The sequence below is a fragment of the Tympanuchus pallidicinctus genome, unplaced genomic scaffold (assembly GCF_026119805.1).
Source record: "Tympanuchus pallidicinctus isolate F22 unplaced genomic scaffold, pur_lepc_1.0 scaffold15, whole genome shotgun sequence".
Lineage (NCBI taxonomy): Eukaryota > Metazoa > Chordata > Aves > Galliformes > Phasianidae > Tympanuchus > Tympanuchus pallidicinctus.
The window spans coordinates 27056859-27073343 of NW_026294669.1; the positions used below are offsets into that span (position 1 = coordinate 27056859).

At 42.9% G+C, this 16485-nt stretch overlaps 1 protein-coding gene across 9 annotated transcripts in view; it reads left to right on the top strand.

The window, feature by feature from the left end:
• Positions 1-16485, top strand: part of ANKRD44 (ankyrin repeat domain 44) — a 112147-nt gene that overhangs the window by 31286 nt on the left and 64376 nt on the right. For all 9 annotated transcript variants that reach the window (XM_052675049.1, XM_052675048.1, XM_052675052.1 and 6 more), the window contains exon 2: positions 9295-9378. In XM_052675049.1, the coding sequence (XP_052531009.1) occupies positions 9295-9378 (84 nt within the window). The remainder of the gene's footprint in view (positions 1-9294; positions 9379-16485) is intronic.

The following is a 16485-nucleotide window of genomic DNA, read 5'->3' on the forward strand; positions in this document are numbered from 1 at the left end:
GACAAAATTGGGTGAGAAAATATGTATACTGTGAAACCAGAGCAAGGAAGAAGTTACCCTGAAATTTGTATTTCGCTTTTATTGCGCCTTATTGAAACACAAGAGAGTCTCTGAAGGGCCCAATGTCTTTGTGTTCCTGGTGTTAATTTTTACCACTCCTTAGCTTGCTTTCTTCTTGAGGGCTTGTTAGTGGCTGCTTTGTTCAGTGACATCTTTGGGGGAAGGGGAGGGGAGGTGGTTTTTCCCCTGGTGGAGTGTTAGTCACTGTGCTTTCTGTGTTACTGGGGGTGTTGGTTGGGGTTTTGGTGTGACACGGGCAGCAGCACGCTAGAAATTGGGTTGTCACTCATCCAGCTGCTTTCCTAGGGGCTCACTCCCAACTGATTGTGTGCCTTCATGCAGCATCAGGGAGTGAGATGAGCAGTGATGGCAGGGAGTAGGCACTAGCAAGAGGCTGGAAATTTGGCTTTTGGGGTTAGTGGTGGGCCTGTAGATGTCAGTCCCAGCGCGGTGATGCCTTACAGCCTTGGGAGGGCCTGGTGCTCTGCTGATGTAAATTCTTTTTTGGGTGGAAGTGAGAGTACAGAGGGAATCACGGTGATTTTTTTTCTATCTTGTCATTCTGTTTGTTCTGGTGCCTGCGAGTTCATTTAGAGAACTTCTTACCGATTCTTCTCTAAGTGCCGGTTTACTTAGGAAGTTTAATAATGCCATCACTCAACAAAAAGTACTGGAGAATTATTTTAAGTGCTTCGCAAATGCAGAAACCTGGAAACAGGTTCAGGATGTGTGAAATCATCACCACTCTGAGGGTCAGTGTTACTTGAGATTTGTAATTCAGAGCATAATTCTTAGAATTTTAGAAGCACAGATTTATTTATTTTTTTATAACTTATTTTGGATAGTGCCATATACAGTGGTTTGAACTGAAGTGTTTGTGCTAATTCTCATGAAGCTGTCCTGTTGCTGTCACGTAACCTTTCCAGCTAAGGAATGTGATAGTTCTCTGTCAATGTGTAAAAACTGGGCCATGCTTCCTGATAGCAGCACGAGAGCTGCTGGGCAAATTAACACTGGTAATTAACTGCGCAACTAACTTGTTACAGCAGGCAGGTAGTCTTCCTTGGAACAGACAAATCTGTGTGTAATGACATTATAGTGGCAAAGTAAGCTTGTATCACTACCAGCATAGCCAGGAGAGAAGCTGCAGCAAGTCATCAGAGAGCTGCTGTGTTTGAATAGCCGCGGCCATTTGTCTTCACTCTCATGCTTGGAAAAATGGTGAAGAACACAGTGTTTGTAATGCTTTGCTCTTTTGTGCTTGACGTTTTGTGGTGGTTAGTAGGCATGTTCCCCCCACCCCCAGGCCACTTGCTCTCCCAGCTGTCATAACCTTCAGGAAGCCGTGCAGGAAGGGTCAGCTGGACCTGCGAAGGAGCTGCACTCGGTCAGCACGAAGGCTAGAATTGGTGATGCGGATGGAACGGTGCAGGACATGGGCTGGCTCAGGGCTGTGCATAACTGCATTCATCCAGTCTGCGTGGAGCCCGGCTGGAGGCAGATGGGACGTCCAGCTGTGATTGCTTCCCCCTTATCTCTGTCAGGCACTGCTCAGTGGGCTTGGAGCATGGGGTGACCAGCTTCTGCTCTCTTCTTACTGCAAGCAGAACAAAGCTGGAGTCAGATAGCCCCCGGCACAAAATTACACAGAGCCTGGCACGCGCTCAGTCGTTGCCTCCTACCAGGGCAAGCTGTGCATGTGGTGCTTATGTCATCTCAGGCGGGCTGGGCTGCTGGAGTCAGATGCAGCCATTTAGAAATGGCATTTGATTTTTCCTTGCTTCACACAAACCTGCCTGAAGAATTTCCTGAGGCTTTTCTCAAAAACTGTGTCAGAGCAGCAGGTTAGCCACTGACAGCTCTGTCTGCAGAGTTGAAATGTAGCACAGTGGCACTGCAGCATCTTTCTGAGATGCCCTTGATTAGAAATGTCTTGCTCTTGGTTTACTGAGCTCAATTCAAATATTTGGCATTGTTCAGTGTGTTGTGGGTTTTGTTTTTTTTTTCTTCTTTAGTAGAGACATAAAGAATATTAAAGTGAGAAATGCTGAAGTGCCTCTAGGACTCAAACAGTGAGACCGGAGTTAGATGCATCAGAAATGTCTCCCCTCCATGATCTACGTGCAGCTATGGCATGGAAGGAGATGAAAGATTTCCTGTTTCACTCTGCTTTTACTGCTTTATGCATTTGACCTGCTCTGTTTGGCAGGATGTCCAACTCAGAAGTCTGAATTAGCTTACACGTGAGGCCAGTGAAGATCCTGACTGCCCTCCTGGGGACCTCCATGCAGAGCTGCAGGTCCAGCCCAGTGCTGGCTTTGGTCTGGCTGGGTGTGAGCTCTGAACTATAACCCTAGGAGTGGGGGGGCAGAGGGCAGCTCTCCAGCTCAACTTTCAGTTTATTTTGGGTCATTTTGGAGGTGCTGGATCTGTCAACATCAGGTCCTTCGTGCTTGGCAGATCTTGAGCTGGTTTCTGAACTGCAGCCAATTTGGAAAGCATTTTCAATTTCCATTTCATTTGTTTGGCCTCATGCTACATTCATCAGCAAAGGTTGATTTTTACATTCTTAATTCTTTTTTCCTGTCAGCTTCATCAATTTGATTGTTGATGAGTATGAGGATATTAGGATATGTTGAATCAAGCTAATCTGTTTCAGATTCAAAACAGAGATGCAACATGAGCTTGTGCTGCAGAGTAGAGGAAGAGACAGAATGTTGTTACGGACTGATCCGCGTGCTCACGTGTTGTTACTCTGCTGTTAGTAGAAACAACACTGTAATTGGCCTCAGGAGTCAAACATTTTTAATTTGAATCTTATGCTGGCTGGACAGAAGGTGAATGTGGGAGATGAAAATCTGCAGAGGATTCTACCAGTTTATGGGAATGGTGACAGCTGATGGCAGTCTCCTGCAAAAGCACAGTGAGCTCCATGATCCTTCAAGAGAAATCAGGAGACGTAAACACTTGTGTTTAATTTCCTTGAATTGTGTTTGATGCACACCAAGTAGAATAAAGTTAGCTGAGGGGTTTGCTGGAAGTGCCTACAAGCTGGACAACTGGGATGGCGTGTGAGTGCAGTGGGGTGAGCTGCCTTGCAGCGGGCATGTGTGTAACATGCCAGACACTTGCCACCCCTTGAACTTCTGTGATGTACACATTTTTATTGATTTCAGCTGAAATATCCCTAGCACCATGTGGCACACCATTTAAATTAGCTGCCCCTTCATGATGTAATACCCAGCTGGAAGGCTGCGCTGCCTGTGTTCTTTGCTTTCTTTTGAAATTGCACTCTGCTGTAGCTTATCGTTTTTGGGTTCAGCTTTGTATTTATGTCAGTGTGGTGTGAACTTCCTTCAGGCTCTCTTGCTTTCATATGCTCAACCCCTTGCCTACTGAAGCCTGCAAAAAAAGATGACTTTCTCTTATCACTGGATTAGATCTATTTTTGAAGTGAACTTCTGCAGTTCTCACGTTGTAACCCTGCATTGACTTTAATGGAGCAGGGTGAGTTGCTTGCTTGCGTGTGGCCATTTGAGTTCTGTGACTCAAAGGTGGAAAGCAGATGATTTCTTTTAGTATCAACGTTTTAAGTGTTGCAATTTGTTCTCACATTCCCTTTAAGTTTTCTTCTGGGCAGCCTGAGTAGCTCTGATTTGTTTGGATTTTCCCTGAAATTCATGCTTAAGAGCTCCATGTCAGTTTCCTTGGATATGTGCTTCCACACACCAGGTGCCTCCCTCCAGCTGCAGCCCAAGTGCAGAAGGACTCTTGGGTTTTGCAAGCTGTATCCTTAATGTGAGGTCTCTTCCTCTTTCATAACATTGTTCACTTGCATTCACTTTGCAAGCTGCAGCTTCATGTTCTCTGTGCTTTGGATTTCTTGCTGAACGGCGTGCAGTGCTTTTCTCCATAGGGAACAGTGTCCTCGCCTCCCTTCAGCCCAGCTGTTTGTGTAACGCGTTGGGGTGGTTGTATATTCTGTTCCTGCCTCCAACGTGCTTGTAGTCACTTGTAGTTCAGAAGTATCTGCACATTTATTAAGGCACACTCTGCTTCATAGCTGTCGTCTTGGTGTGGTGTGTGTTAATATAAAACAGACACGGCTAGCCTGCAGACGTCCTAAACTTTTTGAGTAAGATCTTACAGGATCAGATGTCACTTTACAGTGCTCTAAATCAGAAAATGAAAAGGTTTATATTAAAGTTCATGATGAGTATCAAGGCAGGCTGAAGCGGATGCAGCACTCACGGCATGGATGGAGTCCCCTCGCACTGCTGAAGGCAGGTCTTGCTGTGCTGGAGGCATCGCTGCTCCTGTGGGTGTGCAGAGCTGTGCTTACCATAGCTGCAGAGCTGGAAGGAGATAAGCTTGCAACATTTCCGTTTCAGTCCTCTTTACTTTTTTTGTTGCCATTGCTACTGATACAGTAGGGTGAAGGCAGGATGTCAGTGGTCTCCAGAGGACATGGGGCCTCCGAGTGGAGCACATCTGTGGGTGTGGGGGGAAGGCTTGCAACCAGCATGAATCTGGTTGTTCCCCAGAGGATTCTCCCCCGCACACAGGATTGTTTTTAGTTGGTATCATTGATGTGAGCTGTTAGACAATGGGCAGTTTGTATCAAGACAGAATCCCAAGAAACGTTGATGAAATAAAATGGGCAAGAAAAAGTTAGGATACCATTAGATCAATTATCTTCAAGCCAGTCTCACTGGGCTGTCTGCAGCAGACTTCTCTGTGCTAAAATGGGAAACGAATGCTGGTGAATGTGACAAATGTTATGCTACTATATTTATGTTTGTCTCCTTTAAAAAATGCTTCCTTATTTTAACTAGTCTGTGGCATGCTGGGTGTTTGTCTCCATTTGATTAATGTGACTTCAAAATGGTATTTATTAACTAATTTTCCAAGATGGTCTACAAGCACTTAAAAAAAAAAAAAAACACACAAAAAACCAACAACCCAAAGTATCCTCACATTGATGCCGACGAACAATCTTCAGTAGTGAGAATGAAGGAAAGGCCATTGAGTGAGCACATTTAAACTTACTTAGCTCTCTTCCTTTTTAGAAGTGATCTAAATTTAGCATGCCAAGAGTTATTTTGGTGCCTTAACTGATAAGTGTGTTGTCCACTCTCAGCATATTCTGTGTGCAGAATTTCAGAATTCCAGGAACAGCAGGATGTAACCTTTCTTTCACCTGGAAACATAAGCAATTCTTGGGGCAGCTGATAGTCGACGTAATGAAAAATGGGAGGCAGCCAGGAGCTGGAGCCAAGGCAGCAGCCTGAAATAGGCCTGCCAGAAGGCTTGCTTTGCACTGCCCATGCTGATGTGTCAGAGGTGGTATGAGCAGAAACACTGAGCTCAATCTTGCAGTGCACGTGAAGAAGTAGTCCCAATCATTTCCTTTTTCAGTGTCGTGGAAGCTTGGCTAAATAGATGTTACAGTTTCAGCTGTCTCAATGTGTGGTAGCGCCTTGCTCCATTCCTTTATGGTTTCCTTTCCTTTTCACTCCTGGGCAGTGTGTCCATCATCCTAAAAACTCCAGCTCCAGGGACACAAAAATGAGGCAAAGAGAGTCCAAGTTTGAAATGGTTTGGAGAGGGTGGTCAGAGAAGGGGGGAGAGGGAGGCAGTGAGAGGTTGCGGGGAGGCAGGGGTGCAAGGGGTTTTGGTTGTGCTGGTTTACAGGCAGCATGCTCATGGGAAAGGGTACAAAATATTCTGGTTTGCACATCAGTCGCTAAATGATTAATCGAGGTCACGTTTAATTATAGAATCAGCTCCATCTCTGTCTGGCTGGAGGTGCAGCGTGCTGCGGTTGGGCTGTGTGCAGTTGTGTGTCTCGCTACACTGCCTTGCCAGCTGAGGAAATGTGAGTTCCCAGACATCCAAATGCTCAGTTCAGTAAGATGCTTTAATGCCATTAGAGCAAGCTAGGGTTCAATATATAACTTCTCTTCACTCAGAGGAGTGAAGAATAATTGTGTCAAACAGACACAGAGACTTTCCTTGACCCATCTGCCTCCTGCTCCTGTCAAAATGAGAATTTGTCTAAATGAATCTTGAATAGTCCTTGTTAGTGAGTCAGGACACCTAGAGTCAAGACAAAATAGTTAACAGATGTCACAGTTACTTGACAAAATACTAGCTGGTTTAGGAAGCTGGGGGCTTCATCAGCTGCTTTGACAGTAATTAAAATGCTGCACGAGACATCTGTGCAGTGCTTCATCTCGTCTGGGGCTGCAGAACCTGGCAATGCAGCGTGCTGATAGTCTACTTTTCTGTGTGCTGTCTGTCGGGTGTGTGGAGGATAATGAGAAGTAATGGGGAGAGTTATTTTTGTTAGCTGCTGGTGTATATTTTCAAAAAAACAAATGTGAGCCCTCCAGCTAAAACTCTCTTTAGGAATTTGAAGGCTCTGGAGAACTGAGCTGATGAGACAGCTGTTTGTCACTCTGTGTACCCTTATTTAATTCTAGTAAGAGAGACACATAAGCTGTGCTGCGTTTGCTTTCTGTTTTCTCTCCAACTTGATTGCTTACCAGCTTCTAAACTTGAAGAATGCTTAAGGAACGTATTCGTGCTAATGGAAGAACCATCTGATGGTGCTGTCACGGGTTTTAGACGATTTAAAAGAATATTGTACTCTGATAGCTAGGAAACTTTGTTATTCACCTTTCAGGAATAAATAAGTTACTTAAAGGTGAAGTCATTCTTGCACAGGTATGGATATCACTGGAGATTAGGAGTGTAGTCTGTCCAGGTCATTGGACATCTGTCATGAACACACACCTGGCTGCTCAGGCTCTGTGTTGTCGCTGTTGGCTGGTGAACAGAGCAGCACCCTTATCCTGTGCTGACCAGCAGTTGCACATTCTTACCTCTGATTTACAGCTGCAGAAACAGTGCTTCAGCATGCTCCTGACGTGTTTTTCCTAATCAGGACATTATATGTGCCCTGGTATCGTACACATGCTGACAGATCTTAATGCAATTGGTGTGAAAAATTCCTTAACAGCCATATGCTTCTTCTTTTAAAACTACTGCTTTTAAAAACAAAGCCAAATTACGAAATGGCGAAGTCAATTGCCAATTGCACAGCAATGACTCGATGAGTATTGGCCTATGCTGGTTTTATGTGTTTTATTTTCATGTACAGACTGTGATCTCTCTCTGCCATCTTTGTCTCACTGTTTCAGTTAGCAGTGATTGATCCCAATTCAAGGAATTTATAAAAACTAAGTGTCATGGGGAAAAAAAGAGCTGAAGGAGTAAGGCCTTTGGAGAGATGTAAGCTAGTTACCTCGTGTGTATCAGCGGTTGGAGAGTTACAGCCTGCTTTAGAGGCAGAATAAATACTGGGTTCTCATACAACAAGCTCAGTGTAATATGTTGGATGAGAATTGAGACTTATGTGTATGCTGCAGGTCTCAAGAATGCTGTGTTATTCTCAGTCAACTTTCCATGTCAAGTAGCTGATGCTAATGAAATAGGCCAAGCGTTTCCTGTAAAGCCAAGTGTCGGATGGAGGCCGCTGGCAGATGGAAAAAGGGTCAAACTATCTGACAATACACAGTATTTTACCTTCTCCTGATGAGAAGAAAAATGTTACATGTAACAGAATTCAGAAGCTTCTGAAGGATTGTTCAGATGCTGATCCAAGATCCTGGCAATGTCTTGGTCACTGGGTTGTGTTGCCATCCAGCCTGAAGCTGGGGAGTTCTGTGCTTGTCTGTTTTGTTATATTGGGATAAACATACATGAAAGGGAAATATTTTGTTGTGACCATTCTTATTCTCTTTCTTTCTAGCCATTAGTGTGAGGTTTATGGTCAGCCTAGGAAATATACTAATTCGATCTATTGTGTCAATGGGCGTAAGATGAGAAAATCACTTGAAACGACTTCTTTTGGTACCGAGTAATGCAGGAATGGGCAGATCTTACTGTTAGTTAAGTTCCAGTATGTTTGAATATAGGTTGGTGGATGAGGGAGGACGGTGCAGGCTCGGAGCTTTGGCTTGGCATCCCCCGGGGAATGCTGTGTGGCTCATCTGGCATGAGCTGGGAAGGAAGCATGGTAAATGTCCCAGTGAATTGGCATGGTTTTTTTTCCTATTGCAAAAAGCTGCTGCAGTACACAAGCCCACAGTGCAATGAGGCACATCAGGCAGCTGTGGTAAAAGATGCCGTTTTAGTTCTTTTTCTATCAGAGGTGTGGCAGGAGTGGAATTCCAGTGTGAATCTTTCTTAAGGACATAAGGGATTAATGTATCTTAAAATAGACACTGCTAACTTAGAAGTGGGTTTTTCAGATGTGATTATGATGAATATTGCGGGGAAAAGAATGGGAATAATGGTATTTGGGATAACTTGTTTACAAGATTGTTACATTCCTCAAAGCCTGGAGAGCTGTTGTGGTTTTATGTGCTCAAGTAGCCAGGCACATTTCCATTTTGCAGGGTTATTTTTAATTCTGGTGATCACATGACACCACAGACCTCTCTGTCGGTTGCTGGGGTGGGCAATGAGCCCCCAGACTGGCTGGCACCCACCTTGACTGGGGGGGGGGGTGTCACTGACTGTGGGGTGGGCAGCTGGAATAGGGGCACCTCCTGTTTCTAGCATGTGCTTTTCATCAGGGGACAGGTAGTTTTGCAGTGGTGCAGCTACTCCTTAACCACAGCATCCCCTGCCCCTGATGGCAGCAGCGTCAGTGGAATAAGTGTGACATATTGCTTCTCCTGTATGCCTGATAGTTTGTTTACGCATTCCACCTAATTATAGCGTAATAATAGACTTGAAACAATGTGATAATTATTTCATTTCTTGAGAGGTTGAAATTAACTGTGCTCATTGCATATTTACTCAGTATAAAAGATACAAAATGTTTAGTAATTGTCCAGAAATTCATTATCTGGATAATATTCTGTTTCTAAATGTGTATTGCATGGCCAGTGATGTGTCAGCAGCAAGCATACAACAATATCTGATGTCATTACTTTTTTCTGTACGTGCCATCTCAGCTATTGGTGTGTTGTTGACAAAAGTGCTGTTAGGATGGGAGTTCCAGTTTGTGCTGAGATGCTCTTGTTAGCTTGGTACTGAAGTCTTGCTCACAGTGCGTATGGACCGCTTTCATGACTGTTGGGATAAATAATATGTTATCTTTTTAAGCAGGGGAGAAATAAACAAACCCATAACAGTGTACCTTCTCTTTTGTTTTACCAGCCTCCACTGGTCCAAGCTATTTTCAGCGGTGATCCAGAGGAGATACGGATGTTGATCTACAAAACCGAAGATGTCAACGCCTTGGTATGTGACCCGGGATATGTTTGTGCTGGGATTTGTGAGTGCCATGCCTGTGAACTTTCTCAGTGGCAATGCCAATCATGTCCTTAGCAATTAGCATATAACAGAATGGAAAAGGCTGGGGGCTTCAGTAGAGTCCTCATTATTCGTCTGACACATAATTATCTCCAGCAGGTGATTTCTAAATGTAATTTTAATGATTCCAAATGTGCAGGTCACGGAAGGACATTGTTTTCTTGCACATTGAGAAAATGAGTGAAAACAGCTGAAAGCTGCATGTTTTTATTCTCTGTAGAGTCTCCTTTTTGGAAGAGTCTTTACAAATCAGGAGCTTTTATTCACCATCTGACTGTACTTGAAACAAAGCTTAACTAAAAGTCTCAGCAGTGAGAGTAAGGAAGCAGCATCTTGGCCACTGTTTGTCCACAGAGGAGCTGCTGTTCTTCAAATTGGCTTGTTCTAAATAGAGCAATGGTAAGCAGCTGCAAACAAGTAGTATTTAAGTATTTCAACAGAGAAAAAACTCTCTACTTGAGCTTTATTTTTTTGCACATTTCCTCTTTCTTCCTTAGGCTTCTTAAAACTTGGTTTTAACTGAAATCTGTACTATTTGAAATGAATCTTGCCAGTCTGGACTACAGTTTGTGGCCTCTCAGATTGGTGACAATATCAAGCAGAAATGGAGTGATGTTTTCCAGGTGTTTCTTAGACTTCGGAATCAACCTTCCTTTTCTTCATGTCTTTCTCTGACATAGAGTCACTAGTTCATTCAGAGCTAATTCCAGCACTTTAGCCTGGTGCAGCCGTGGCACTGCAGCTTTTACAGATAGGCAGGGTCCTGACATCTGGATCAGAGGTGCAGAAAGGAGCAGGAGAGGTGAGCGTGTTCAGTTCTCTGTCAAGTGGATGGAAAGATTTGCTTCTGTTTTTAGTGAGGAATTTGGGCAGAGGAGGAAGACCTTGACGTGAGGCTTTCCTTGTGATTCACTGACTGCTTGTTTTCTTGAAATGTCTTCTCAAAAGTGCTTGCTTAAAGCATCTTCTACTTTGAGCTTCCTCCGTATTTGTTTTCCCTGATCATCTTAAAAATTATATAAAACAAAAATAATAATAATAAAAAGTTTAGGTGAACATGATAGTCCTAAAATTTCCTCTGTATTTTGTGTTAGCTTTTCAAAAAGTGTTTCTTTTACGAGGTTATAGTAGGCTTCTCAAATGTTTTTATATCCTTTGGCTGCAAGTGTGCTAGTGATGGTTGCTAGGGAGATGCTCTCATCTGTCAGGTACAATGTTAAATGCTGAATATGTGTTTTATAGATGAGCACCATAGTATTTAATGGAAAGAGTCAATTGAGTGGTTTGCCTAGAATCCTATTTAAGTTAGTAACAACGGGCACAAGAATGTTCTGACTGAGCAGCTGTTTTGTCCTTAGTACTAATTAGAAAAATACCAGTCAACACAAAGTCTGAAGATTGTGTTTTGAATAGTCTTTGCAGAGAAGTGTTAAATGCCTAAACTGTCACTAAAGAGATCAAAAGGCAGCATGTTTTGCCCCTGTGCTGCCAACTGGCTATTTGTGATACTTGCTTACATTTCTATTTTAAGGGTGTTTTTAATTACTTCCATGCTAGTTTCTCTAGTGCTTGGGCTCACGTGAGAGGAAACTGACACTGTTTGGCAATGCTTTGTCCTTTGTTGATCGTTTTTCTATGCTGTCTTAGTACTGAAATAAATCAAATGTAAGTAGAAGAGGGAAATAAAACTCTCTTTTTGCAGCAGATTTTAGGGATTTCTAAAGTTTTATAGATTTTAGAGTTTTCGAGGAAGGCAGAAGAAAAAGCCCATGGAGAAACTATGCAAAATGAGTCAAATATATGCACGTTTCTTAAGAGAAAATTTACCTTGCAGGAAAAAATTCAGAACAAATCAGTTTAAAAGGTTACTTTTTTTTTTTTTTTTTTTTACTCTGGTCAAATAAGTAAAATCTTCCCAAGCCAGGAAGCACATGTTTATGAAAACAGCTGCTTTCTGGGTGCTGCTATAATTCTGACTTCTGTTTTGCAAGTGAGTTGCAGCTGCTTGGCTCAGAAGCGTGTTTTCAGGTCATTCAGCAGTCACTCTGACCTCCTCATTTCCATGCTGTGCCTGGGGGTACGTGGTGCTGCTGTGCATCACAGAGGCACGGGCAGCGTTGCATGTGGCTGGCGGTGATCAGTGCTGTGTTGTGGAGGACTCAACATGCTGCTTCCCTGGAGAGCCTGGGCTGCCTCTGGGTAGCGTTCAGCAGCCTGCTCTCCCAGGCTGCATGGGACGTGGGCTAGTGCTGTGCAGACCACTGAGTTAGTTTCAGGCAGGAAAACTGAAGGAGGATCTTATCAACGCTTATGAACATCTGTTGTACTGGAGTCAAGTGGACGGGGCCAGGCTTACTTCAGTGGTGCCCGGTGACAGAACAAGGGGCAATGGGCGCAGACTGGAACGCAGAAAGTTCCATACGGACGTGAGTGTGACAGAGCACTGGAATAGGCTGCCGAGAGGTTATTGAATCTCCTTATCTGGAGGAGGTAAAAACCCACCTGGATGCTTTGTGTGAGCTACTCTAGGGAGCCTGCCTTTGCAGGAGGTTGGATTTAGACGTTCTCCAGAGGACCCTTCCAACCCTCACAATTCTGTGAATTTTTGCTCATTTTCATTCAAGCAGACGTCGCGAGCTGGCAGATATAATGCAGCTGCAGTGACTCCTGATGGGCCAGGCTGAAGCCATGTTGTGGTATAAGACTCTTGGGCATTGCCTGCCCGCTTCTGCCTGCAGATCTGGTCGGTGGATATGGCACCAGCAGAGACTGCAAGGCCCTGCACGCATGCACGGAACTTACATATACTTCTGCAATACTGCTAAGTGTGCTTTTTGGGATGGTGCAAATGTTTGACAGTACAAGTGTGCACATGTTTCAGATTCTGAATGTGAAAGGATTTGCATGCTTAGGATAGCTAATGTGGAAAACAGCTTGTCGCTTAGTTTAGAGGGACGTGTTCGACTTGGGACAAAAAGGCAAAGCCACGTGGTATTTCAGTCATCTTGGGAATCAGGCCCTTGTCTTTGCTCTCATCCAGGAATTATTTTTTTTGGCACTGTGGAATCTCATAGGAGATAAAGCTATCCTGGAAGCAAGTGACTGTCTTCTGGAAGTGCTCCTGCCATGTTAGAAAACTTCCGAAGGAATGGATTCAGGATGTTTGGAAGGCTTCTGTTTTGTCACCGTAAGGCAGTTTCTTATGAGCTAACGGCTGTGTTGTCAACAGGTTAAATTTTTACAGAACAGTAACACTTGTCCTGTTTGTTAGGTTGCAAACCCACCTGTAATTGAAAGGAGAGAGTTGAAGAGGTCTGGTGCCCACAGCTTTTCCTCTAAAATTAATTTGATTTAAGTAACAAAATGCACTAAACTGGTAAAAATCAATTTATCATTGCAAAACTAGTTGAAGAACAAATCTCAAGATTTAAGCTGAAAACTTTGAAGTAACGTAAAGTCAATACATAAATATGATCAGAGTGAGCACAAAATCTTTTTAATTTGGCATTTGAAGGACAACAGTAGCAGGCAGTGAGATGGTGCATGGCTAAGCCCTTTAGAAGCATGTTTTTCTAACAAGGTTGCAGATTGTGTATCTTTGTCAAACCCTTGTTTATCAAATTCAGTTTAAAAGAAGTTGCGTTTCCCTTAACTGCTGTAAGTAATTATTTGCAGAACAATTGTGGCTGATGTTATGTAGTAGAAATACTGTTAAGCATCTTATTTTCTTACAGTACTTTCCTATTTAATAAGAAGAGCAGTTTTTGTATATTTTCTCTTTGACAAATTCAAATACTGTGCATTAACCTTACTGTTCTTGTAAGTGAAGAAGAAATGAGAAGACATAACAGGAATAATCTGTGCACGTAGTCTGAGACAAGAGTAGGAGTGTATATTGGAACATAATCATCCAGTGCTACCTCCTGCGATGCACTTCTCCAGTATGTTTTCTCAGTCTTAGTACTTAATTTGAATAGTTTTTGCGCCCTCCTGGCTGTAGCTGGTTGCTTGGAGATGGTGGGAGTCCCAACCTTCTCTCGGCTCTCAGTCACCTGGTGAATGCTGTTTCTGTGGCACTGTGCTGAACCATTTCTGCTGGTTTCTCAGGCAGATGGATTACAAGACGTGGATGCTGACACTTATCTTCTGTCGAAGTCCCTCTTACATTGTAATAATAATTACGTCCCCCAAATGATCTCGTCTGAACAGGTGATACAAAGGTTCAAATCTTTTGCCTACTTTGAGATGCAAGCTATGCTGAAGAGAAACTGCTGGCCTGTTTCTTGATGTGCCTGAATATTCCGCGTAGGATGGTATGATTCATGTGAGCCCCACCACGTATACTGGGGCTCTGATCCAGTAAAGCACTTAGGACTTAATCTGTGGTGCACCTTATCAGTGCCACCGGGATCCCTTCAACAGCTGAAGCATGTGTTGAGTGCTTTTCTTGTTGAGGCCTTCTGCTCTTGATCACCTATTTGTTAAATTCATAATTTCCTTTATTAGTAGTTGAAAAATAAAGAAGTACAGATACTGTTAACTCTGAATCATCTCTGAGAACCGGTGTAAGCCCCTCTAATAGGTTTTAGCGAGACAGTGTTTGTTTCAGCTTCTTTTTTACCCACTGTTCAGCTTATCTGCGGTCTCTTACTGACCTTTCGTTCCTTTAAGAGCTGCACTTGAAGCAGGCCTGATTGTTTGTCTTGGTGCTATTTGTAACTCTGTTATCACTCCTTCCCGCCTCCCCTTTCAGGTTTGGGGCACTGCCAAACTGTCTTGCTGAAACGACAGATTTCCTTTTTTAATTCCCATCTCTGTTTGTAGCCTTTGGTCCTTACACCGGTGTCTTATTTTTTGTGCTCCTTTTAATGCCTCTGCCACAGAATGACACCTGTAGCCCAACACCTGGACCAGGAGCTTTGCAGACCTTGCTGGAGTGGCTGGCGGCTCTCAGGAGGACACGAGGAGCATGGTGGGACGGGCAGGCGGGTGCTCCATTTCCTCTGCATTTCTATCAGCTTTGAGTGCAATGTAAACAGGAACTCGAGAGTTTTCCTCTGCTGAGTTTCTCAAGGCTCAGCAGCAGGCATCTTGTTGGCACTTCCCAGTGAAGCCCAGAAGACGCTGCCTGGAGGGCTCTTGTGTTCATTTGCCCACACTGTGCATCTTATTTTTTTCTTCTGATAGTTTGTGTGAGGATGAACTTGTTATTGCCTGGCTGAGGTAAATGGAAAAGGTTTTGGCTTTTGTGCCTAAAACTTGGATAAATCAATCAAGTACAATTTAATGATGGAAACTTTTCTTTCTCTGAAGACTTTATTCTCATCTACTGTGAAAGAATTTTGCTTTGACTTACAAAAACAAAAGCTGAGGTTACTTACAGTTAGTTACTACTCCAGTGGTGGAAGCATTCCTTCTGTTGTTCTTCTCCAGGTTTCAGACCCATCAGTATCCCTTTGGTTTTAAAATGTACTGCAAAGTAGAGCGTAACAGTTCTACTTTTGTTTCCTGTCCTTTCCTCCCTGGATTATCAAACTTCTGTCAGGCTTACAGTTTAGTACAAAATATTGTTTATTATCAACAAAGCACTGAATAGCCTTGGTTCCTTGATATAGAAGATTTTTTGTTCTTGTGTTGTTAGCGTTCAGCTTCAAACTGTTTCAGCTCTGTTGGCAGACTTGGCAGTGCAGCAGGAAGCTGCTGCAAAATTTATCACTGACAGGTATGACAACAGTTAGAAATACTACGCTTGTACTAGGAGAGATTTGTGCATGAACTTTAAGAAGGTAAAAATAAATAAAACACATTCTTTTCTTGTACACGTCTTGCATGCATCCTAGTAAAGTAATGCAGTGGATAGTATTTGTATAGGCAATGAGAAGCAGTATTTATGAAAGTTGACAAAAGTTATCTTGATGTATGAACTCTTGCAGGCCATCAAATCTAGTCCTTAGGGGATGGCAGCATGGCAAGTCAACAAGCAAGCAGTGCACAGTCAGATTAGCCTTGGTGAAGCTTCAGCTCTTGTGGTAACTTGAATGTATAAGAGAATCCAGTTTATTATAATTTTGGTTTCTGAGCAGACGCTGTTGGATGTGGAGCTCTTATGGAGTGTGGCCCCTGAATCATCCAGTGCTCCTGATTCTGAAAGTGAAAATGGAGAACAGCTTCATATTCCTGTAATTTGTAATTCCTGTATGGCGTGAGGAGGTGAAGCTCTCTGAGGCATCTTATTCTCTGACCTGGGGCCGCAGAAGTTGAGGACAAATGTACATTGTGTGTGGTTGGGAAAAAAATATACAAATGAAAGAATTGTGTGTAGCTCATTCTGGACACCAGTGGCTCTATTGCACAGCTGGAAAACAATTTTCAGCATGCACATGACAAATGATTCCGCTGTGCTCATTTGTTCACATTTATAGCATACTTTGAAGATAGTCCAAAATAGCTTGCAGTTGATGACCTCTTGGGCATGTTAAAAGAGATATTTTACTTGACAGACTGAGAGAGATATTTCAGGGGGAGAGTGCAAATACCAGTAGGATTTCTCTGCTGGTATCATTTGCAGGAGGTGGTGAATTTGTTACCAGTATTGAATGATGGTAGGCTGTAATTTAGAAAGTTGAATTGATAAGTCTCTTAGAACTTGGTGTATTAGTGGTTTATAGGCCAAATGAAATACATATTGGGACTGAGAACAGAGGTAAAACAGTATGATAAGCAGTATTAGCTGTTGTGATTTGTTGCCTGTATCATCACATTCAGCAGTTTCTTTTAAAGGCCTGTGTTCTGGAGTCATCAGAATGAAGGAGTAAAAAAGGTTTCGCGTAAATACCATGTTTATAACATATGAAATCACAAGAAGTCTTGAAAATTTAACTTCTTAATCTTGAAAGTGACAGAAATCAAAAGGAAACATCTTTGCTTTCTAAGTTCTATGCAAGATTATTAGTAATTTTTAGAAATTAAAAGCTGCAGTCCTAATTGGTAATATTTTTCTAATTAGTGTTTAAAGTTTCATCACTGTGTACAAGC